Source organism: Eutrigla gurnardus (assembly GCF_963514095.1).
Source record: "Eutrigla gurnardus genome assembly, chromosome: 3".
Taxonomy (NCBI): domain Eukaryota; kingdom Metazoa; phylum Chordata; class Actinopteri; order Perciformes; family Triglidae; genus Eutrigla; species Eutrigla gurnardus.
This window is the reverse complement of record NC_139917.1, coordinates 3993326-4019270: the sequence shown is the minus strand read 5'-3', so window position 1 is coordinate 4019270 and position 25945 is coordinate 3993326. Positions and strand designations below refer to the sequence as shown.

General features: G+C 41.2%; 1 protein-coding gene across 2 annotated transcripts; it reads left to right on the top strand.

Annotated features, from left to right (window-relative positions):
* The first annotated feature begins 956 nt into the window (after positions 1-956).
* On the top strand, positions 957-22523 carry lpar2b (lysophosphatidic acid receptor 2b). Of its 2 annotated transcripts, XR_014596903.1 has the most exons (6): positions 957-1248; positions 10012-10474; positions 12443-12937; positions 15128-15387; positions 19573-21644; positions 21699-22523. XR_014596903.1 is itself a non-coding variant. In XM_084006525.1 (5 exons), exons 2-5 carry the CDS (start codon positions 10219-10221, stop codon positions 19669-19671), a joined length of 1110 nt encoding a protein of 369 aa, XP_083862651.1. In that variant the 5' UTR covers positions 957-1248; positions 10012-10218; the 3' UTR covers positions 19672-21662. The 2 variants fall into 2 exon arrangements, 1 of the variants encoding a protein (XP_083862651.1); XM_084006525.1 differs by lacking the exon at positions 21699-22523 and having other exon boundaries at positions 19573-21662.
* The last annotated feature ends 3422 nt before the right edge of the window (positions 22524-25945 follow it).

Sequence of the window (25945 nt, the reverse complement as noted above, 5' to 3'; positions counted from 1 at the left end):
AAAACATTTCAGAAAACTTGTAATACAAAAATGATTGTTTTTACTGTCAATTATCATTTGGGGAAGTTTCAAGGTGATATCTATGAGATATTTTTCTTTTACCCAATTGATTTTACAATCCATATATTCAAAGAATAATTTTCCTAAATTTGTTTTTTTTCTCAGAATTCTGAGTCAGAAATCTTCACTTCAGCAGCTCTTACATACGCCAATCTTCATTCCTCTCTATATTCTCAAGGTTTCTACAAAAGGGTTTGTTTATACATTATTCATAGATGGATTTATTCAACATTTTAGAACTGAAAAAAATAATCTAAAAATTTTATTTTTAAATGACTATTAAAATATTATTTTTGCAAATACCCCCTGTAACTCTAATATGTAATTTCTGTTCTAATGTATGAAAATGAGCAAATATTTGATAAGAACATGTCTCATTAGTATATTTAAACATAACATTTCAGAATACATAATTATCTTAATGTCAGTATAATCAAGTGGGAAGTAGCTGGCAGCTAATTTTATTTAATTTGGTGTTAGTGTTGGCTGGTTTAATTTACTTATAAGAAAGCAGAAGAAGCATTGCACTTCTAACTTTTTTAGTTATATTGTTATTATATATTCATATATGTTAAATCTGTAAAGTTACTTAAGTCATCAGATACATGTAGTCAAGTACAAAGAGAGATTAAATGGAAGTAAAGCACAAGTACCTCAAAGTTGTTTTTAAATTGATTAAATGTACTTAATGACCTACTAACATCCATCATTCACCTCATACTACTATTAAAATCATATAAACCCGCCTGTGACACGTCCCCTGTCCATCACTCCTCAGCTCTCTTGTGATTGGCTGCTGCTCCTCCTGTCAGCCAACGGGGGGCGGTGGGCGGTAACTACGCGCTCAGGTTGGCCGGAGCAACTCACCAGCGCGCGCTCCTTTGTGACAGAGCGGCAGCAACAGCGAAGGCGGACCGTGCCGCACCCTTTCTGCTCCTCCGTGCGGATCACTCCGCACAGGTAACAGCCGCTCACAGTACCGGAAGCGAGGGAGAGGTCCGAACGCAGGTAACGGAGAATACCGAAAAGAAGAAGCACCTGGAATGTAGCACCGATAGAAAACAGAGACAATTACAATACTTTATATTTTTGTCGCGCTTTTTTCACATTGTGTTCAAAGTGACTTCAGGTGACGTCCGTTGCGTCTCACCTCGACGGGATCTGGATTTATTTTAAAGCAAGAATAGGGTGAGTTCAGTGTTTCTCCTCTGCATGTGTTTGTGTTTTAACGTCTCTACCGTGAATGTGACGTGAGACGGAGGTCTGTATTGTTCGACGCTCCCAGCGGCGTGTGGAGGCGTCCGGAGCCCCTCAGACCAGGTCCTCGACGAGAACGCATGTGATATTTCAGGTTTGTGGAGCTATTTGGGTGTAGCCACGGTTGGAGCGGAACTGGTTCACTTGTGAGCGGGCTTTGGATATTTTACAGTGCAGGTGTTGTGAGTTATTTATTTGCCTGCAATCTTATGACACCAAGCCAATACAGCCAGGCAATAAAGGCCGTCATTGCGGAGGTCAGACTGTTCAGGGTGTGTTGACACTGTCACACTCCTCCATGGTAGTTTTTGAGGTCATGGGGAAAACCTGGAAAAGTCATGGAATTAAAAAATCGCCATTTCCAGGCTTGGATAACTTTTGATAAAATAAACAGATGTAAGTTTTGCAAACGTCATGGAAATGTCTCAAATACCTGTATAATTGAGAAAATGTGGTCAAGTTAAGATAAACATAAGTCAAAGTCATGTCACGATCACCCTGGCCAAAGCAATGAACATCATCCCAATCAAAATAAGTGTCTCTAAGTCACTGTGATCACTTCATACTACAATAAGTTTACAATAAGTAACATGCATATTGTTTACTGCATCACAGGGAGGACACCTCTGGGGGGGGGGGGGGGGGGCATCTGAAATAAGGTAATCATAAATCACAAGGTCGCCCTGCATAAATAAATAATATTTAAAAATAATAATTAAAAAGAGAAGAAAATACACCATTTTCACTTTTGTACATGACAGAGGACTTGACCACTTTTTCACCCATATGAAGATATCCATAATAACCCCAATAAGGTCAGTTCACCACCACCAACCTATTGTGACGGTTATTGTTGTTCGTAGTGTACAGCAACATCAGACACCACCCTTTTCATTCATACACAGATGTTTCAGAGAATGCTGGCTTGTTAAATTTGTGTCAATAGTTGAACAATTTTGGAAATGTATTTGTAAAAAAAATTGCTTGAACCTGTAAGCGTTGTTGGTCAACGTGATATTGACTTTACTGTCCTACAAAAGAATAGTTGTAAATATAAAACATTTAAGGATCTGACACATTTTTGTTTGCTTAAGTGATGGATTTCTTTTTTTCAGCCCTACATCTTTTTATTGCTCATGGAATCCACTCTCATACAACATCATCACTGGAGTTGGCCGTTGATCCATAGTAACTTTTGTTTGGTACAGAGTCTACAGACTGAAACAATAAACCACCAAAAGTTTGCATTGGTCGGATTCATAAACATGTTGACATACGATTTAAATCAAAATTGGTCAATTTGTAGGCACTTTTTTTCCTTTAAGCTTTGAATTTCTTTGGGTTTGGCTTCTTTTGTCCAACTAAATGTTTTTGTTGTAGAAACTCAAATTAGGAAAAAGTATTGTACTGAATCTGGATTGTGTTGACCCCAAGACCCAATTACTGTTACAAATAAAGTGACGTCTCCAAGGTGACGTCTTTTAAAACATCCAACATTCATCCATCACAGATCACAGTGCCGAGTCATCAATTAAACTATCCCCATCCTGCATGTCTTTGGATTGTGGGACTAACAGGGAGAACATGCAGACTCCACACAGATGAATCCTCTTGCTGTGAGGCGACAGTGCTACCGACCATACGGCCCTTAAACATATTCAATTAACAATCATATAAGATCAAGTAACTGCAGCTGGCAACATTTGGGGGTAAATGATGAACTTGATTGTGCTGCTGAATGCAGGTTACAATGAGGGGAAGTATTGTCATAACCTACAAAAAGAAACCACTGATAGTCGTCAGTCTAATTGTTCTGATGCTGATACCAGTATCAGAAACTGATCATCTGTCAACGAGTCCAAGAGTCTCTGCTCCGATCAGATAGCATTTATCAGCTCATTTGTGCTACAAAGGAACCACAACAACAACGTGTGCAACCTGCTTCCTGGTTTCTGCCTCCTGTCTGGTTGCTGCTGAGCATGTGCAGAGTAACTAAACCCCCAAACCACATTTTTTCAGTTGAAAAGTCTGAATTCTACATATTATGTTGTAAACATACACGGCATTGCCCTTTATTGGTTGAAACACTGTTAGATGTCACGATTGTCCTACTAAAACATACTGGTATCACTTTACATTTTGTTAATGAAATAATATTTCTTAATCATGTCACAGACAAGACGCACATCTTGTTTTAGTCCGAATCAAATACACTAAAATAAGATGATCATAAAATCTGTGATACATTTCTGTATCGTCCCATCTCCTAATGGCAGTTGCTTTTGATATTGGCTGATCTGGAGCCAACAGACCAAACAAGTAATCAATTAAACATGAAAGTAATCGACAGATTAGAAACGAAACATTCGTTTCCATGTGTCTGTGTAATGCATACGACACCTGGTTTGTCCCAAATGTCATATCCATACTAAATATGCTTAATTAGAACAACTAGAGCAGATAAGCAGACTTTTAGTGTTTATTTAATTAAGGTTTCTCTCACACACAACCACCACCTCCGCTGCAGTAATACTTTTAGTCTCTGATGTGTGACTCTTTCCTGTTGCTGGCTGCTCTCTGCTACTAGAGAGAGAAGAAGAGGAGAGCCTCGGGTGTGGCTGCTCTGGTAATGACTGGTTTGCATTCAAACTGGTGTTTACTGACTCAGTCTGGTCCATTCACTCACAAACAGACCTATGATGCATGAAAACACAGTCATGCAGATGTCGTCCTTTGAGAGCCACACAGAGCAGAAACACCACAGTCCACTTTTATTTGGGAGGAAACGCGACACAATCGGGTCACGAGGTACAGTGTTTCCCCCACGCACGCCGCTGCTGAATTTTCTCCGCCGCTGCAATAAAAATCCTTAAAAAAAAATTTTTTTTTTTTTTTTTTTTACGTAGCTCCTTTTAGAAAATGTACAGCGCGTAACGTCAATTGCGCAGCGTGTAACGTCAATTGCGTCAATTGCGCAGCACGCGGCACATGTTTGAGAGTCAGCATCAATGGCCCCCCCACCACCAAATTCCCCTACAGAAGAGCCCTGGAGCTCTTCTTTAAAAAGCCCAAGAGAATTAAATGCTCCCAGGCTGGATGTAGCCTTTGTGGATGAGCAAAAACTTCACAGTTCTCCATCTGTTGTCTTCTTTGTCCTCATCCTCCTGTCGCTCTCTTGTCCTCTTCCCCTGACTCTCACTGTCTCACAAAGGAGCTGAGCTCACCTGAGGTCTATTTGTAGTGCTAAGGCTCACACTGATTGGTATTCAATTAGCTTTATTTTTTATTTTTCATGTGTGTGAGTCTGTGTTCTTTTCAAATTTTAGTTAGGTTTATAATTTAAAAAGATGTGTTTTGCCCATTGTTGCAGGAGATTTCATTTTTGAACAAAGTGTCTTATGTAAAAAACAGTTATGCTTTGGGCATAGCAACCATGTTTAGTGTTTAAGCATTAGGCAAAAATCTGTAAATAAATTGTGCAAATTATATTTGCGTTGTGGCATTTTTTGTTAAATATTACTATACAAAAATATAAAAATCTGTAAATGAAGACACAAAAGGCAAAGTTACAACACCAATAATCCCATCTACAGTAATACACAGGACTGTTTGAATAGGATTTAAGTGCATATTCTCCTCTCAAAGTGCACCAGATTCATGCATTCCAATGTAAAGGGTACAAAAAAATTTCACCATACTAATGTCACGGTTTAATATCACCAAACTAATGTCACGGTTTAATATCACCATACTAATGTCACGGTTTAATATCACCATACTAATGTCACGGTTTAATATCACCATACTAATGTGATGGTTTAATATCACCATACTAATGTCACGGTGCAATATCACCAAACTAATGTCACGGTTTAATATCACCATACTAATGTCACGGTTTAATATCACCATACTAATGTCACGGTTTAATATCACCATACTAATGTCACGGTTTAATATCACCATACTAATGTCATGGTGCAATATCACCAAACTAATGTCATGGTGCAATATCAGCATACTAATGTCACGGTTTAATATCACCATACTAATGTGATGGTTTAATATCACCATACTAATGTCATGGTGCAATATCACCAAACTAATGTCACGGTTTAATATCACCATACTAATGTCACGGTTTAATATCACCATACTAATGTCACGGTTTAATATCACCATACTAATGTCACGGTGCAATATCACCATACTAATGTCACGGTTTAATATCACCATACTAATGTCACGGTTTAATATCACCATACTAATGTCACGGTGCAATATCACCATACTAATGTCATGGTGCAATATCACCATACTAATGTCACGGTTTAATATCACCATACTAATGTCACGGTTTAATATCACCATACTAATGTCACGGTTTAATATCACCATACTAATGTCACGGTTTAATATCACCATACTAATGTCACGGTTTAATATCACCATACTAATGTCATGGTGCAATATCACCATACTAATGTCACGGTTTAATATCACCATACTAATGTCACGGTTTAATATCACCATACTAATGTCATGGTGCAATATCACCAAACTAATGTCATGGTGCAATATCAGCATACTAATGTCACGGTTTAATATCACCATACTAATGTCACGGTTTAATATCACCATACTAATGTCACGGTGCAATATCAGCATACTAATGTCACGGTTTAATATCACCATACTAATGTCACGGTTTAATATCACCATACTAATGTCATGGTGCAATATCAGCATACTAATGTCACGGTTTAATATCACCATACTAATGTCACGGTGCAATATCACCATACTAATGTCATGGTGCAATATCACCAAACTAATGTCATGGTGCAATATCAGCATACTAATGTCATGGTGCAATATCAGCATACTAATGTCACGGTTTAATATCACCATACTAATGTCACGGTTTAATATCACCATACTAATGTCATGGTGCAATATCAGCATACTAATGTCACGGTTTAATATCACCATACTAATGTCACGGTGCAATATCACCATACTAATGTCATGGTGCAATATCACCAAACTAATGTCATGGTGCAATATCAGCATACTAATGTCACGGTTTAATATCACCATACTAATGTCATGGTGCAATATCACCAAACTAATGTCATGGTGCAATATCAGCATACTAATGTCATGGTGCAATATCAGCATACTAATGTCACGGTTTAATATCACCATACTAATGTCACGGTTTAATATCACCATACTAATGTCACGGTTTAATATCACCATACTAATGTCACGGTTTAATATCAGCATACTAATGTCACGGTTTAATATCACCATACTAATGTCATGCTATAAGAATAAGACTCATTCTCAGAGTTTTAGTGAAATGAGTGTGGTTTGTTTTTGGGGCGATGCTGGTAGCTACTGTAACGTACTGTTCTCCAACAGACATCAGACTACGTAGACTCACTCCTTGTTCCTGTAGCCCTGCTGTTTCTCCTCTACTCTTCCTGCTGAGTGTGTCAGCTAACTGCCTTGTAACTCTCTAAGCAGGAAAACACTGGATAAGGTGTGTGGATGAAGCATTAAGTTGTTAAATATTACTCATTTAATCCGTCTCTATGCTTCGTCACGTTCCCCAGCTGGCTGCTATTCTCACCCAGCTGGACATTGTATGCACTTGTAGAAAACCCTGTACATTGATTGAAATGGAAGTGTGCGTTCTACTTTTATTGAAGTATTCTGGTAACACTGTGTTTATGGGGATCTGTATGTGGTACTTTCACTTCCTGTGATTGCAGCTGCGTGTGCAGAGCTTTAGCCGCATAATCTGTCTGGTTTCATGTCTGAGAATGATCATTTGTTGAAGACAAAATGACTGAGTAGACATGTTGCTTTTGCTATCCACCTTTTGAGATGAATCTTCTTTATTCTCTGATATGTTCAGATCAGAACGATAATGAATGTCACGAGAGACGGTCAACGTTTTTCTACCATCGCGTGATATATTAAGAAATGCACTTATTTGTGCTCAGTTTTCACAGCTCCTCTCCTCCTCTGTCACTACTTCAGAAAATATAACAATCCTACCGTAACTGTGGTGTAAATGGATACTGATCCAGTTACAGTTTTGTATAAATCAACACGTCATTTAAGATATATAATAAATAGTTGCCTCTCATAATATTTTCTCTTCCTCTTCTCATAGATTTTGAACCTAGTTGAATTTTCCCAGAAAGTCATTTGTGTAACATGAATAGTTCTAAGACAGAACGAACAAGAACTCAATGTTGCCGTAGAAGACGCCACCGTATCAGCACTCGTATAATATTGGTGGACTCACACACTGGAAAAACACAGATTTACTTCCATGCATTCTTCTTCCTCATTAAACCTGCTGAAAACATGACCCACAATGCACTGTGGCTAACAGTTTAGTTGTAGATGTAGATGTGTTGTGCTACAGCAGCAGGAGTCTCACTTCTTCTTTACTTCACATTTATTTCATTTTCTAAGTGGTTGTCTTCAATCGACATATTATTAGTATATTAGTATTAAAATGAACCGAATATGTTTGCATTCAACACAAGTTGAAGTGTTGAATTTTCAGCTAAACACTCACTGTATGCACACAAATCCTCGTATGAAAAAATCAATACATTTTTCAGCTACACTGTTTACATTCATATAGTTTATATTTTGATTCAGATTGCCGTGGTTCCATGAGAAATATTCCTTCTGAGCAATTTGAGTTATCAATTCAGACATCATTTTGTGTCGCAATATCTTAATAAATGATCAAGAAAGGCGATACATTATATTTAATATTGCTCAGCTCTACTTTCAATATTTTATTTCAAGTCAGCATAAATATTGGAGTTGCTGTTTGTTTTTTCAAAGAAACCTAAAGGAAGCATGCAGCAGTGAGGAGATGACAGGTGTCTCCTGCAGGGAGGAAATGAACTACACGTGATGTGGTCTCCCTCAAACATCCATTCTAACTGTTATTTACATTCCTGTACATTCTGAAGACTTGTTCTTCCTCAGCTGTGTTTCCGCTGACTTTTCTCTCACTGCATTTCCTTCTCGCCGTCTCCACATTCTTCTGTTTGTGATTTGGCCTCTGTCTCCACACACCCTCGCTGTGTGTGTGTGTGTGTGTGGATTGAGTTACATAGCTGGATTGTGTAATTGTGAGGTGTGTCTGCTGTAAGGAGCCACTCTGCTGTTCTATTGTTGAGAGTTGAACAGGGAGGCGTTGGGACGGTACGCGGCGCCGTGAGGGAGTGTTGTTGACTCCAAACGCACCACGTTTTGTTGCGGGGCATGTTACGATCTGGAAGCTGTAGCTGCTAGCATAGTCCCGATGTTCCTGTTGGGACTTGTCAGCCTGGATCCACGCTTGGTCTCTCTTCTCTGAAGCAGTTTCTGTCATATTTAACTCACTGTTTTTTGTGCAGAGTAACACAGTTATAATGCCATAAATCATAAAAAAAGAAGAATTTACAAGAATGTCCCTTTTATAAAAGCTTCTGGCTGTGATTAATGGTAAAGAAAACATGCTTGATAAACCTGCCTTAATATGATGATAACCATAACTGCTAATTCTGTACTTGGACTCAAAAAGGGACTTCCAGGTACAGGACAGCATGTTGACTCAGTGGAAAATATCCAAAGAGAAGGTGGCAATGGATGAGTGTGGTATTAATAACACACTGCAGCTAGCACTAAACAATACAGTGTTTAGCTAGCAAAGCATTTCCAACTGCGTGTCTATAGGAAGGAAAATAGTAGGAATCTCCTAAAAACCAAGGTGAAGTAAAGGGGGTGGGTCGCCGCTGGTGCCCATATATGGTCAGATACTGGAGGAAACAGCAGACGGGCCTGACAAGGTATTTTCAGACCCAATCAAATGCAGATAATCCAGATTTAATCAAATAAAAAGAGATTCTTAAAAAACCTGCCACTAATGAAGTAGCCGAGACTTTAGTGTTTCACATTTACTTTGAGCACATTTAAGTTGGGAAATGTGCAGAGACTACAGTCTTATGTTGATTGTAAATATTGCCACGTTATAGTCAGAACATGTCTTTCAGACGGAACTTGAAATTGACTTGAATCGATATGCATTTTGCAGTTTAATGGACTGTTTTTTCTAGTGGAAACATTGTTTCAGTGTTGTGGACTTTTTGAGAGCATTAAAATGTGCGTGTGCATGAATATTCTTCCGCTTGATGATGGAGGATATAGTCAGGACATGTTTTGATATCATTTATTAAGCCTCAAGTGGAACAGAATAGAACTTTAAACATGTTGCACCTTGATAGACACTTGTCTTTGTTTGCCTTGAATATTCGCAGGTTTAATTCCCATGTCAGGATATTTAGTTGTATCATCCTTAGTTATGGATTCATGATCCAAAATTTATGTTGGCAAAAGGGATTGACAACAGTAGGTACCCAGGCCTAAACCATGTGGTTCGAGGGGTCCTCTCCATTTCCATGGACCCATGGGAGACATCATTGATAACAAAAGCACACCAATAACCATGGCAACCAAGGATGCCCTTAGGTCCAGGTGTCAGACAGCCATCCAAATGTTCCTCTTCAGGAACATCCGCACTGCAGGCATGCAGGTCAAGGATCGCAGGCAACTTTGGAAGAAAAAAAGCCTGTGTGTGTGTGTTGTCTTATACTAATACTCTGTTTCCCACAGATTAAAGACCAGTGGACCCAGACCACCATATACTGAAGGCCTCTTCAAACCGGCTCTACAGTCCTCAGCGGTCCAGCTGATGGCATGCCGATCTCCAACCCAGCAGAAAGGGCGAGTCTGAATGACGCCCTAGACCTTCCCCTCTGCTTCCTGTCTGCATCGCCGCTCTGCTCCCTGTCCTCTGCAGCTCCTCTCTGATCTCCTAACATGGATACCCTGACCGACGACACCGAGGGATGCTACTACAACCGCAGCGTCAAGTTCTTCTACGAGAAGAGTGGCAAGAACATCAGCGACCACTGGCGCAACCGCGACTACGTGATCGTCACTCTGGGAATGACGGTGTGCTTCATCGTCATCCTTTCCAACCTTCTGGTCATCGGAGCCATATTAAAAAACAGACGCTTTCACTTCCCCATCTATTACCTGCTGGGTAACCTGGCTCTGGCTGACCTCTTCTCAGGTACAGTGGGTTTACTGCATGGAGTACAAAACGCTGATTATACCTCATTTACACAGATACTTGAAGTTATTTTTGTTTTATTCAGTTATGTAAGGATCAGAATCAGAATGCCAATCAAAAAAGCAAGGAAAATAACAACGTGGCTCTAATTACCAAACAGATGTTCAATTAAAACGAGACTGACCATCGTTACAGTTGTCAATGACGAGACAAACATTTTCTTTATCTAGATTGTGACATGAATTCCACGTATGTTCAGCATACAGATCCAGTTTCAGTTTGTCGTAGTATCATTAGTTTGATGTGAAACCTAAGCTAACGAGCTACTTTCCATACTGTAACATTATCTTACCTGATGTGTTCTTTTTATCAGCCGGGAACAGAGAGAACAAGTGAGACCTGTTGTTGGTGTGAGTCACGTTACATCCTGGTACCGGACACACACTTTTGGGTGTGTCGTCTTTATAATAACGTATTTTTACAGTCTCATACTTATATAACAGTTAAACTGCAAAATGAGACTTTCTTGATGTATAACCTAATCTTTTAACATAACAAACGTGTTAATAATTGCCCAATTTTTTCCCAAAAAAATAAGCTGATGATCTGGTTGCAAATATAAAGGCAACTGTCAAAGAAATCACATAATCACAGGTTTAGGGGATATCGGAGCATATCATGTACGTTTTAAAATGAACACATTTCACTATCCTAACTGACTTTCTACTGAATGTTTATAAAGCAGCCTATCAGGTAACTAGCTGCCTTCTGAACAAGGTTTTAATGGAAAAGATCTTTAACAGAACCTTAAATGTTGCTATAAGCTACGTTCACGTAACAATGTGTTAATGATGTTCTCAAGAAGGTTTTGGTATTGCCACAGTTTGTCCCTCCATACACTCTAATTGAAACCTCTCTCAGCTGAGGGATTTGAGGGCTAAATAGCATCAGGCTGCATAATGTCGGGTCACATCTGGCCAACAGATGTGATCAAACATGATTTTATGGAGAGTTGACGAGTGAAGATGCTACAAGGACCAATGTGAAGAAACCGTTGATGTTTAGAAAACAATGGCATCATATGAACTTTAGAGTTCAGCTTGTGATTATCTCTTCACTAGAGAAATGCACCTTTAAATATTGAAGGTGTGTTTTGGTTATTTTTTCATATCATATCCAACATCGTCACTTGGTTTCTGCAGTGCATGATGCAGAAAAGAATCGACCATACTTTACCATCTTCTGGACTGAAAAATCAAATGTTCCCAAAATGTTTAATTTGTAGTAGTTTATAAAATAAAAGGTTGAGACTTGGTGTCCATGAATTGATAATTCCATGCAAATGCTGAATCAACTTCCCCACCCCTTTAGGAAACTATCCCAAATGTCTAAATAAATAAAGACACCAAAAGAACATCTACAACATCAGGAAAATGTAGCCGCTCAGGTGGAGTGTGGTACTGCAGAATACGGCACAGAGAGATGCTTCCCAAAGAAAAACACACAACATGATCCTAAACTCTGTGAGAAGTTACACCAGGAACGAAGACGACACCACAGTGACTGTAGAAAGCTCTGAGTTGAAGTGTTTGTGAAGAGACCGTCACTCTCACTGAGAGAAACACATTAAAACAAAACTTCAACCCATGCAGAAGAGGGTTCGACAGATTCAGAAAGAAGCTGAGTCTAATTGTATCGGATCATTTGGTCGGTAGTTAGAGCCGTGTTGTTATTTTCCATGTTTTTTGAATGGAGTTCTGCTGATTCAGACACAGCTGAGAGCAGCATGGTGCAGCTGCTTTAATATTCGACTTAATTTATTAACTCCATCCTTCTGGTTAGCTAGGCTAGCTAAATCCTGGACCTGCACTTTATGTAAGACTGCTGCAAAATCTGTACCGTGCTCCACTATACAACCATGTCATCCTGCAGTTGTTGTGTATTTATTGTCTCCGTTTCGTCCCCCAGGTGTCTCTTACCTCCACTTGATGTTTCATACTGGTCCCTGGACCATCAAGCTGTCTAAGTACCGCTGGTTTGTGCGTCAGGGTCTGATCGACACCAGCCTGACGGCCTCCGTCCTCAACCTGCTGGCGGTGGCCGTGGAGCGCCACCAGACCATCTTCAACATGCAGCTGCACAGTAAGATGAGCACGCGGCGCGTCTTCGTCATCATGCTGTTCATCTGGCTGCTGGCCATCGTCATGGGCCTGGTGCCCACCATGGGCTGGCACTGCCTGTGTGACCTGGACAACTGCTCCACCATGGCGCCGCTGTACAGCCGCAGCTACCTGGTGTTCTGGGCGCTTCTCAACCTGCTCACCTTCTCCATCATGGTGGCCGTCTACACCCGCATCTTCATCTACGTCAGGCACAAGAGCAAGCAGATGTCGCAGCACACCACCCAGATGAGGCACCGAGAGACGGTGTTGAACCTGATGAAGACCGTCTCCATGATCCTGGGTGAGCATCCATCCACACTGGTTGAGCTGGATATGTGTGCTTTAATGACGTTGATCCCCTACTGTTGTAAATACTGGGTTTTATGTTGTTTTAGTCCGGCACCCTTTAGTCAGCCCACCATAGGGTCTTAGTGTTGTTCAGGTAAGAGCAGGGTTATATCGGTTGTCATCAGTCATCACAAAAAAAGCCCCCAAAAAATCAAGAAACATTTATATCACATAGAATACAATTACAATAAAAAATATACAAGGTATATGAATAAAAATGAAAGCTGAACAGAAGACAATTACAGTAATAATTCTAAAAGATACTATAAAATACAAACAATACAATATACTTGAATCTATATACGATGTCTGAATTCAAATGAAAGCTGAACAGAAAAATAACTATAAAATTGTAGAAAATATTAAGTTAATTCAAATGAAAGCTGGTTCGAAGAACATTCTAATAAAAATACTCAAATTAAAAAATATATCCAAAATATCTGAATTAAATCGAAGCTGTATACAAGGAAATTACAAAAATATATAAAATTGAGATGAATCAGTGTAGAGAAAGATTAGATTGATAATAGTCCTACAGAATGTGAAGCAACAGCAATATTAATTATTGAATCGGTTATTTGCAGTTACTCACTAAAAATAATTTAATGATGGGAATTTTGTTCAGATATTTAACACTTTATATGTTATTTAGTTAAATAAGCTAAATGCTGCCCTATACACAAATACATTTTACTCACATTACTGTCATTACTGCTGTTCTACTGGATGTATTTGTGTTAACAGGTGATTTGGTGAATATTGAATATTGACACGTTTTTATTACTGGAGAGAATCCTGTCAGCAGTCAGCGAGTCTCTGGTGACCTGAGCTTGTTTCCTGTAAACAGTGGCACCTCTTGTTTCCTGCAGCTGCAAAACACCACACTTCACACAAATTCACATCTAAGTTTGTGATTCAGAAACTGTTCGTGGATAAACACACTTCATTCAAACTCAAAACAAACACAAACACCGGTTTAATGGTTAAAAGTCCTGCCCCACCCCCACCGTACGTAGTCCTTCTCCATGTTCAACCCTACTTTACTCTGAAGGTGCAACGTCATGTGGGAGGGATTGGATGGGTTTAATGTGTGTCCACCAACAAACAGGATCTTAATGAACTTTCCGTTGTTTTAGTTTTGAGCAACATCACTGTTACACGACCTGCCATGAGACGGTTTACTAACCCTGTCGAACGGCTGCCCGTCTCCTAGCAACAGGGAAGAAATCCTGTCACAGTTTTCCTGCATGCACCTCTAAATCTGGTGTGAAAATGTTGCATGGAGCTCATGAAAGTAGATGGTTACTTTTCTAATATCTATTATCGTGATACGGATTATTACTCATTTAGCTTGTTGTAAAAGAGATGGAAAGCGTTTTCAGGAAGAAGGTCTCGTGAAGAGCCCCTCTGCGCCTGTCTGCACTTTCTACACCAGACTCTCCTCCCCACACACATCCTCTCCTCCCACCGATTCCTCCTGTTGCCTCCTCCGTTCTCTCCTTCCCAGCCACCCCTGCTCCAGCACTTTGAACTTTCCTTTAAATTCCTCAAAGTTTTAAAAATGTTGCACTTCTTTCTGCCGTCGCTCGGCAGCACCTCTGGCATGTGATGAGGGCAAGGAAAACCCCCAGCGTGTCCTGACAGGCAGCCGCATAGTTCAGACACTGTGACAGAAACCAGCTCCACCACGGAGGGCGGAGCCTCTTCAGTTTCTGACCTTGAGAGGATATTCTTTGCGTCCCTCATGTCTCCAGCTTGCTGTCTGAGGGATAAGGTTGGGTTTGGTTGTAGATCAGAGGATAAGTGTGTCGTTGGGACTGCTCTAGCTGAGGAATGCATACACATGGTGTGTGCGAGTGTGTGTTACCACCACATTTCCGTCTGTACATGTGCATATATTAGTACAGAGGAAGTGTGCACATAATGAATTCCTGAGTATTATGATAATGAAATGTGATCATACAGACTAAACCCAGTCCACATGCTGACATGTTATCTTCACATTCTTTACAACTCTGTTCATTTTCTTCCCTCCTGTTTTATCTGCCTCCATCCACGCCTTTTTCTTTCTCATTTCCAGTGTTATTACAGTTTTTTTAAATGACCTCACGTGGCCCTGGTCTTGCTCTGCCGCCCTCTGCAGGCTGTTTTGTGATCTGCTGGACTCCTGGCCTGGTGGTGCTGCTGCTCGACGGCCTGGGCTGTGACAAGTGCAAGGTGCTGCGCTACGAGAAGTACTCGCTGGTGCTGGCCGAGTGCAACTCCCTGGTCAACCCCATCATCTACTGCTTCAGGGACAAAGACATGAGGAGGACCTTCAAGGAGATCCTGTGCTGCCTGTGTCGGCGCGGCAGCAGCCACACCAACACCTCCGGAGTTCACTTTAACACGCTGGAGCAAGAGGTACTGTCCGACAGCAACGGAGCCGCCGACGGCAGCCAGAAGCCACGACTGTAGACGTCTGGTTGCCGTGACAACTGCCACTCAAAACTGTTTGCGCTACGACGCACTTAACAATGTGGGGTTACATTTGAATGTGGCTCGTTATTTTACTTTTCACTCACAAAAAAATGACTAAAAGTTATTAAAGCTTCTTCAAATTTCTTAAAGAGTAACTAAACCCCAGAGTTTTGGCTAAAGGGCTCCGTCTAGGAGAGACACACCCACATGGAAACATCACTGACTCGTTTTCCATAAGCAGCACAGGACTTCTCTCTTTTCTGTAGACTTGAAATGAAACCTATAGCATTACAGAATCTGGATCATGACTGTCCTTTCAATTAGCTTATGCTAGTTGTTAATGCTAATTGCATTGGTGATGGTTGGTGACTAAAGCTGCCTCCGTATATATAATCCGGCTTCAGATCAATAGCTGGGTTTCAACCAGTAGAGGGCAGTCCCTATGTGAATTTATAACATATTATGTAGAATTCAAATATAATTATATATCACGATTTGCACATGAGTTTGGGGTTTAGTTACTCTTTAACTAACTAACTTTTAATTTTTAGACTTTATTCACTTAAACGGATATAATTAAAATTATTTTCAAAACAACAATGAGCATATAGCATATGAAGTTGATAAATCATTAAACATCGGTCTAAAGGCACTAAAAAGCCCAAATAAGGAGCTTCACCTGTTAAACAGGATCACACCAGAGAGTTATTCAAGTAGCTGCAGCCTTGACGGCACATATTCACCATTACATGCAAATGTGTTGGTGTCTGATTTGAAAGTGAAAGTTTGCACCCTAAAGTCATGATGCTCGTTAACCAAATACAAACAGCTTTTGTTCTGCCTGTCAGCTGCTCTCAGGTCAACAATTATGTTGACTATAAAACCTCTCACTGTCATCAGCTTCTACACATTATCTCTATAAGAAATCCACCACGAGTTACTGAACAAACAGGATGCTCACACGCCACGTTCACCACACTAACCCTAAATACAGACGCTGCACTTTCTATGATGCTGTATTCATGCGATGTGTTGTAGCTCCCAGCCGACGCCACCAGGGGTCGCCTCAGAGTAACTGGAAGCCGAGATCGGAAAGATGGAAACTCAGTGCTTCCATCTCTTGTTGCTGTAAAAAGCTTTTAGTTATAGTTGGGATGTCAGTTTTGGTCATTTTGCTTTTGAAAAACATAGTCACTTTCCTTTTACGCTGACGCGCCATTGGCTCAATGAGCTCTGCCGCCACATTTCAGAGGCCTATATCCATTCATGTGTTGTAAATGTGCATTTTATTTTATGTTAGCTTGGCTGAAGTTAATCGCCGCATTTGATCAGGTTACGGGTGCAGCCACCAATCAGCTGCAGTTTGGTCCCAATCAGCTGATTTCGTTCCAAATAGTTTGATCAGTGGTCTTTCAGAAGAGCCAATCAGATGACGCATCAGATGACTCATCAATTCTGAGAGAGAGCGACGCTACGGTGCATCATTTGGTTATATAGACGTAAATAGATTGACTCAAAAATGTCCTTGTTTACTGTTGACATCCCTCTTTTAGAGTCACATGACTTTATTCAACTGCCATTCAGCCCACTGATGTCGTGTTGGCCGCTGTGTGTGTGGTAGAGAGACTGGGAAAGGAGGGGATATTAATCGATCAAGAAGATGCTAGCTGTGAGTGTAGCAGTGAAGTTTAAGGTGACATCCCCAACATACAACCCAGTGAGATGTCAGGATGGCGTGCTCTTATTTGTGAATTGGTAATTTAAATGGCTGATTTCACCCGATCTTTTTGAAAAATTGCCACACATGCTGCAATGCTTCTATGTGTTGATTTGCAATGAAATTGCAGGAGAAAGTTGCTAAAATAGTTGCAATTCTTGTTATTGCATAACTATTAAAAACAATTCTAAGTCACCTGACCAAAAGGCTCAGAATGACATATTCTCCATCCTGCCAGCTGAGATGAGGACATTTGTGGAAAAGTTGTGGAAATTGGACAGACTTGTAAGATTAAGTATAATTCCCAGGGATTGGTTGACTCTGTGTTAATAGTTGCGATCGCGACTTCCTGGAGAGGCTGATATTCAGTTAATTGTGCAGCCCTACTAAGCACTGACTGTGGGACGCCTCGCATCTGTGCTCATGTTTTCTATCAGAATCACAATATATTCATGGGGACTGTCGTCAGCTGAACAATAATATAGAAGTGTGAGCTCTGCTATGACATAATGAGGCTTTCTTGACCTGCAAATTACCTTATTTTTGTCTCTATTTGTTCCAAACGAAGGTCCCTTGCTGGTCCACTGGAAGTGGCAGGACTTTGTTTGAGTTATCACTTGACAACAAATAATGTTAGCGTGCAGATAATGTCAACAAGTCGTGCCTCAGACACGAGGCACTAATGTAATTCCATACACATGAACGTTGATCCGAACCAGGATGTCAAACTTTCCATGAGGAGCATCAAACGGCCGCTGGTGTCTTGTCTTCGCTGCTCGTCGGCAGCGTGTTCTCTGTAAGGCGCTCCAGATGTGTGCAGCTGGTTACTGGGTCGGCTCCCTCGCCACATTTCCTCTGACTCGTTACTCTGGTATGTGTGTATGTTGGAGACACACTGGTGCATGTGGTCGCGTGTGAATGCTGATTCACTGAGTTTCTGTTGGTGACATTACGGCGAGGGGAAGGAGGCACTAGAGACAGGATGTAAATACACAGCGACTTAAAACAGATCAATCCAAGCAGCTTCTTAAGGGATGACACTATATTCAAACTATATTCTTTGTTTGTTTTGTCGACTGTTCAGAAACATTTTCATATCACTTTGGGTTTATTTTTGTACGTTGTTGTAACAAATTTGAATAAATGCATAAATCTGCCGATGTCTGTGATTTGCTGCTTCGTCTGCTCGTCTGCTTCTTTGTGTTGATCAAACTGTGAACATGTGAATATGTTTTGAAAGAGTAACTAAACCCCACACATTTGTCTGAAGTGCCTCGAGCCTGCAGATTCCAAAATGAATAGCTAGAGCATTAAAACCCAAAGCATGAATGTGTGGAAGGTTTGCCCAGTCACGTCTAGCTCGTTTCCCACCAGTGTAGGATCACGTCTAGCTCGTTTCCCACCAGTGTAGCATCACGTCTAGCTCGTTTCCCATCAGTGTAGCATCACGTCTAGCTCGTTTCCCACCAGTGTAGCATCACGTCTAGCTTGTTTTCCACCACTATAGCATCACGTCTAGCTCGTTTCCCACCACTGTAGCATCACGTCTAGCTTGTTTCCCACCAGTGTAGCATCATGTCTAGCTCGTTTCCCACCAGTGTAGCATCACGTCTAGCTCGTTTTCCACCAGTGTAGCATCACGTCTAGCTCGTTTCCCACCAGTGTAGCATCACGTCTAGCTTGTTTTCCACCACTGTAGCATCACCTCACTGCACCGGCCTGCTCTCTTTCTGTGACTTGAACTGAAACCATCACAACATGGTGAATGAGTGTTGCTGACTCACCATCCGGTGACAGGAATGTGATTTCCTTCACCGTGATAAGTGTGTGGATGAAGCATTAACCTGTTCACTTTTGCTCATTAAGTAAAATATAACTAGCTAGCTAGTTTACTACTTCCATGCTAGAGTTCCAGGACATGAATAGCACTCTGCTACTTTAATTTAAGTCTTACTGTTAATGATGGCCTTTTTCAATTAGCGTCAATGTTAATTGCTTGTGCTAATGCAAATCTCTAGTAATTGCTAATGCTAGTTGCTAGTTTGGCTGAGATGAGGCTCTCGAATGCTATTGGCTAGCATCCTGGCTATTGTGATGCTGGTGTGCTACGTGCTGTAAAGGTCTGTAACGGGCCGTATCGACTCTTCGGCACACTCTCTTTGTATAGTTGTAACTGTAGAACTTTAAATGTGGACAACACTAGTATCACTGCGTTGCTTTGAGCTGCACAAAGTGCTTTGGGAGTTCAGTTACTCTTCAAACGTCGCTGCTCCTTTCACTCTCACATTTTCTCTCCTTTTCTAAACGTTTTACTTCCTTCCTTATATTCCCCATTCTTCCCTGCTGACACTAGGATGTTGTTTCACCTCTTGGCCTCACGTTCTCATCCGTCTCTCCACCTCTGTCTGTAGAACTATAAGTCTCGTGGCGGCGAGCTGACCGACGGGAGCAACGGGACGCCTCTGATCGGCGGCGGCTCACAACACGGCCCCGCCTCGTCCCAGACCTGAACAAACGCCAAACCAGCCATGAAGACCGTGGAGTCACAAAGGAGGACTCCTCTCAGATGGACGTGTCTGTGCTGCCATCAGACGCCGTTTGTGTCTGTGGATGAACTTCTAATATCAGCTGACTGGACATTTCCTGATTCAAACTGAAGCAAGAGGCTCGTTTTAGCTTCATCGTCCACCTTTTAGGAGAAGAAACGCTTCATTTCTGGGTTAATCAAACAACATGGGGGTCTATGTGAGTTCCTCAGGTCCACCTCCCTAAAACTAGATCAGATCGGGTGTTTGTGCTGAGAGTCATGTCAGTGAGGCTGAATCACGACTCAGTTGGTTTCTTCACCAGGCTTCACTTGGACCTCCGAACAAGAAACCAGTCTGGCTCCATAGTGGATTATATGTTGTAACTAACGGGTTTGTTTATGGTTAATAGGTCATTTATTAACATTTGATCAGGCACAGGCTGTTATTAAAAGCAACATTTGGGTTGCCAAGCTTTGAAAAATGTTTTCCTCTCTCATGGACCGTTTGCAAAGCATCCAGACCTCCTTTTTCTTTTTGTCATGTTGTTGTTAGTCGTCTTCCTCCTCTTCACCTTCTTCTTGTTTTTAGTTTTCTTCTTGTTCTCCTTTGTCTTGATCTTCTTGGTCTTTTCTCATTCGTCTTCTTGATCGTCTTGAACTTTGTCTTCTTCCTCTTAGCCACTGCCTTCTTTTTTTCTTCTTTGTCTTGTTCTTTTTCTTGCTCGTCATGTTCATCATCTTGTTTTTTTGTCTTCTCCTCTTTGCTTATTGTTTTTCTGTTTGTTGTCTTCCTCTCATCACTTCATATTTCCTGCTGCTGTTAAAGGTTGTATCAGCGATTCTGGTTGCCCTCACTTCCGTTGCGAGATCCAAAACAAACAGAGCCAGCTAGCCCCTCCCTCCCGTGTTTTGAAAATGATCATGGACGCGCAGTGCTAGCAGTTGGCTGCTACTCACATGTCCAGAAGAAACAGTGCGACCTCGGCATCCGATTTACATCCTTTAAGTTCTTTTACTTCCGTCCATCTTTCTATGGCCTTCCCGATACTTATTCTGGTCTTGGAAAATACACGCTGGTATTCTCTCACTCTTTCTCTTCTTGGGTATTGGATTGGATTCCGCCATTCTAGCTTCTGATAACACCGTCAGCTGACCTCCTTTAGCTACCACTTCGCGTGCACGAGCGCGAAACACCACAACACCCACCCCTTGTCTGTGATTGGTTGGAACACTGTTTATTTTGCTTTTGAGGTGTTGGTGAAACCATTTGTTTTTGTGTGCGATCTCGGAGCCTAGGCTGCCTAGAGAGACGCGGTTTTTGACGGCCTGCTTATGGGGCGGGCAGCTAGCGGATCGTGAGGTTAAAACAGATGAATGTGATCATTTATGTGTCGGCCCAGAATCGCTGATACAACCTTTTAATTCAAAGCTCCAACCAGCTGATGAAGAACACCTGTCAGAGGATTAGTATGCTGACATCAATGTGACTGCATCTTTATGATTTTATTTCAGAATCATAAAGACCTTCTACGAAGGTTTGACTTTTACATGTAACTGACAGTTTACTATCAAGTTTGAAACTGGTGACTGAAAGACAATGATGCTGAACAGCCAACCTGGCAACTCGTATTACCGTCCTATTACTGGGCTTCAATGAGCCTGAATGAAGCCTTTGTTAGGATGTCTAACATATTGATGTTTTTACCAGGATAGTTATGATGTATCTGGAACGCTTGGATCAAAGTGGAAGAGACCAAACCATCTGTTTCATCGTCAACGCACGACTTGTGATTTAATATTTGATTGATTTCAGTTTTGCTCAGAGCTTTATTTTGTACTTTTTATTTGCATCGCGCCGATTGTCTCTGTGCTGGAATGACACAATATTACTTTTGTCCGCTGATTATCATATAAAACTGTATTTATGATCACATGGTAATTGTTGATACATGTACAGTATTTAGTGCAACATAGGTGAGCCCCCCCCCCCCAACATAAAGGGAAATCAAGCTTTTCATATCTCATGAAGATAACATGTTTAACTGTTTTAAAGTGAAGCTTTTGGGTGATTCTGGTTGTTAACATGAAGATGTTGATGGACAGATCCTGGATGTAAAGCTGTGTTTCATGACGGGGACGTCATTAAAACTCTTACTGACACCTTTCCTTTGCTTTTCTTGCCACTGAGACACGTTTGCTGATCACAGAGAGAAGGAAAATGTCCTCTTGATCTGCTGTCTGATGTTGGCCAGCCCTCCCCCGTCCCCGTCCCTCCTCCCCGGGGAAGACGTCCGTCTCTTCTCCGTCCTCATGTTGCCTAGAGACAGTCCCTTCAGCCCTTTGGCCTCCTTCCTGTCTGTTGCCAGTGAGAACTTCCTCTGTGAGTGCCTCCCCCTCTTCACTGGCTTCAGAGACAGTTTGCTGTTCTTCTTGCGTTTCTTATTGGGTAGCGCCCCCTTCAGTTCAGTCCAGGCGTTGTTCAGAGGCGACTTCTTCTTCTTCTTCTGCCAGAGGAAGGTTGTTTTGGAGGAGGAGCTGCCCATCGTCAGCTGACCTGCAGGAAGAAGGACAACATGAATATGAACCAGGAGGCCAGTAGTTTTCTTTTTCCAACAGAAGTACTGAAGCAGGAAATAACACGAGAAGGAGCCAAATATTTATATATATTATAATATTTATTTTATTTTGTTTGAACTTGGAACTTTGGAATTTTGTTTTTGTCCAATATCAAAAATGAACGAAACCATGGCTGTAATTCTAATATATAGAATGATATATTAGTGTCTGAAATAATCACTAGCAAATATAACTGCAAATAAACTCAACAAACTGCAATTATTCTTAGTATTATTACTACCAGTTTTATTATGGTGAGGTTTATTACTCGACTGAACTTTATTCTCATTTACAGCCCAAATACCAAACACTGCCATATCCCATTTTATGTCTGAATATGACAGAGTTCTGATTTTAGGGGGACATTAGCGTCCATGTCTGCTGTACTCGGACTTTAATCACTGGTTTTTATGGATGTTTAAGAATCTTTTAATCTCACCAAGCTATGAAAGAACCCCGTCGCGCTGAAGGTCATACACTAGACCTGGTTTTATACGGAGATCTCAGCCCAACAACGTTGAATCGAAGGATATCTGTGTCACAAAGCACGTATTCACTGTGTGTTTATCTGTTTTGCCTGCAAACCAGGACGCCCCAGAAGCCTGCTGCTGTCTCACCCTCAGGGTTAAACCGCTTTATATCCAAATCCAAAATAATACTGTAATAAATCATCCGTTAACATCAAGCCCACTGCCAGAAACGTAGGTGGCGTTCTTTATTCAGATTTAACATTTATCCCACACATCAAAAACAGTCGTCCAGTCCTGTTTCCTCCATATGATAACCATCTCCAAAATAAAAATATATTATCACAGCCGATCTCAAGTCAGGGAGTAGTTCATGCCCTCATACTCTCTCGTCTAGACTTCTGCAGCTCCCTTCTATCTGGCATTAACATAAGAAGTGTTGTTAATTTACCAGATTATTAATAACAAATCTGAAATTTAAAAACAAATACTCTTCCTGAAATAGACCATTGGTTACTTTACAAGAGAGCTCAAACGATTCCATTCATCAACCAGAAATATTGGAACAATAGCAATATTCTGTGATTGAAGCCTCTTAAAAGAGAAGAGTTGCTGCTTTCCTTTGTCATTTATTGTTGTTAACTTAATTGAGATGTCAGGTACACAAATAATCAAAGTTGTAGTTATAATAGTATCTAATACGATATGATACACAACATTATGAGGACAAACATAGGAGCCAATAGGTAAGGGATAATGGCCGACGAGGTGTCCATTAACAGAAATGAAAGGACGACGCGGAGCGGAGGACGGTTGTTTCCACGAAGTCCAGTTGATCAGTAATGGGAAGTGAGATGATGGCTTAACCTTACGTTACGTGATACAAAGTATCATTTCAGAAGGCCAGTGCACTACTTACCGCTTGTGTGTCCAGAGGATGATGCAAAATGTTGTTTCAAAGAATCGAAGTTCACAGATAGTTTCCTAAATCGTTTTTATTATATGAGCCAGCGCAATCATTTAGAACTGTCATCAGGCAATTTGACGGAACGTCTTTCCTAGGTGTACAAGGTGCGTGTCCACAGGGGCGATTTTAAACGCGAGTGGACGCGCCGCTTCCCAGTATTGCACGCTTGGTGGGCTGCCACAAGAGGATGATTGACAGGCGCTCTCCTTTAAACAACAACTTTTTGCGAGCATTCCCGAGCGTTCCCGAGGCGGCGAGACGAGCCCGGCGCCTCTGATTAGCATAAAGTAGATTCGACTTCAACTTTAGGCAAATGAGGAGCGGCCAACTCGCGCGCCGTCTCTCGACATTCGCCGCGACGCTACCAGAATGCATTGCACAGCTTTTCACATAGACAATGAATGGGACGCGGGGAAACACCGCTGCCTGTGGACACGCACCTTAACACTTTTTAACCTACACGCTCCAGCCAATCAGAATCGAGTATTCACCCAGACCATGGTATAAATGGGTAATAATGAAGTCATGATTTGTTATTAAGTTAACTTAACCCCCAAACCTGGATCTGGCTATCTGCTGAGTTTCCTGTTTCAACTATAAAATAATGTTATAAATGTACATAGACTGCCCTCTGCTGGTTGAAACCAGCTATTGACATTGAATTAAGCGTTTTGCTATTTGCTTTATCACACCGAGCACCCTCTCTCCTTCTCTCTGTCTCTCCGTTCCTCCGTTCTCTCTCTCTCTCTCCTTTCCCTCTCTCTCTATGTCTCCCCCTTCTCTCTCTCTCTCTCCTTTCCCTCTCTCTCTATGTCTCTCCCTTCTCTCTCTCCTTTCCCTCTCTCTCTCTCTGTCTCTCCCTTCTCTCTCTCCTTTCCCTCTCTCTCTATGTCTCTCCCTTCTCTCTCTCCCTCCCTGTCTATCTGTCTCTCCCTTCTCTCTCTACAACTTGTGTGTATATCCAGTCATTGTTGAATGTAAGCGACCATGTCTTTGAAACAAACACGTCCTTCAGGGAAACAGATGGACAGACTTTTAAACATGATGGTTTAATGACACATGAGTTCTGGTAACAGGACTGAGAAACATGCCAACATCGTCCGCTTAGAAACCTTGACAAAATGAAGTAAAACTGCCTGAGATTGACCAGTACTTATTTTTGAATACTTAAATATTTGTGTTATTAGATTGAGTTTTGAAACCATATTTTTAAAATAAGATATTCATTTGGAGGAGTTACAACAAGCAAAAGGCCCCATCCGGCAGCATGGCTGAGTGTGGAGCTCCTGGTGTGTGGATCAGGAGCCTGGTCTTACCTTGGTCATCATAGAGGACCGCTGGACCACATGAGAGACCGCCACTGAGAGAAACATCAGCAACCTGAACGCCTCGTTCCTCCAACACGCAGCACCCGACTGGATCAGGACGGACTGGTTCTGTGACATTCCCGTGCTGACGCTGCTGCTGCTGACGCCCTGAGACACCAGCACAAAGACTCAGCTTAGACCTGAAACATCCACTTATAAATCATAAACCCTCCACTCACTCCCGTTACTGAAATCAGTCCCAAACTCATTCTATGAGGAATTAAATTAAGAGGACTGAGTTTTTAGCCTAGAATTAATCATATATATATATGGAATATACACACATCATCCATGCTAATAACACAAGGACACATGTGACCAAAGTGACCTGAGTGGGAACCTGGGGGACACAGCTAATAGGCTGTGTATTTTAATCCGAATAATATTGATGTATTATGAAAAGAATATTTAAAGCATAGATGTGATATGGAGTTACACACAATCAATGCAAAAAGGAAAATAAGGTTTTGTAATGTATAGGTATATTTCCTGGTAAAGTGTAGTGTTAGAGAGAGCTGGGACATGTTACATATATATATATATATATATATATATATATATATATATATATATATATATATATATATATATATATATATATATACCGGTATATATATATATATATATGAAATGTCCTGGGGACAGAAAAGGCGGAATTGCACATTTCTTTATTTCAGGCATGGTTTATTATTTCCATATTTGCTGACATGGCAGGAGAACTGGATGGTGCTGTCTAATAAAGCCTGTTACTGCTTTCACTGGACCCTTTTCTGTGACGTCATTACCGGGTGAGACGTTCACGGGGGCGTGGTGCCGGGAGGAAATCCTGCTTTCTATTTT

Excerpts from the sequence above, each read along its gene's own strand:
- lpar2b (XM_084006525.1), top strand. The coding sequence starts at position 10,219 with ATGGATACCCTGACCGACGACACCGAGGGATGCTACTACAACCGCAGC. Across the intron at positions 10,475-12,442 it reads TCTGGCTGACCTCTTCTCAG|GTGTCTCTTACCTCCACTTG; the intron begins GTACAGTGGGTT and ends TTCGTCCCCCAG. Across the intron at positions 12,938-15,127 it reads GACCGTCTCCATGATCCTGG|GCTGTTTTGTGATCTGCTGG; the intron begins GTGAGCATCCAT and ends CGCCCTCTGCAG.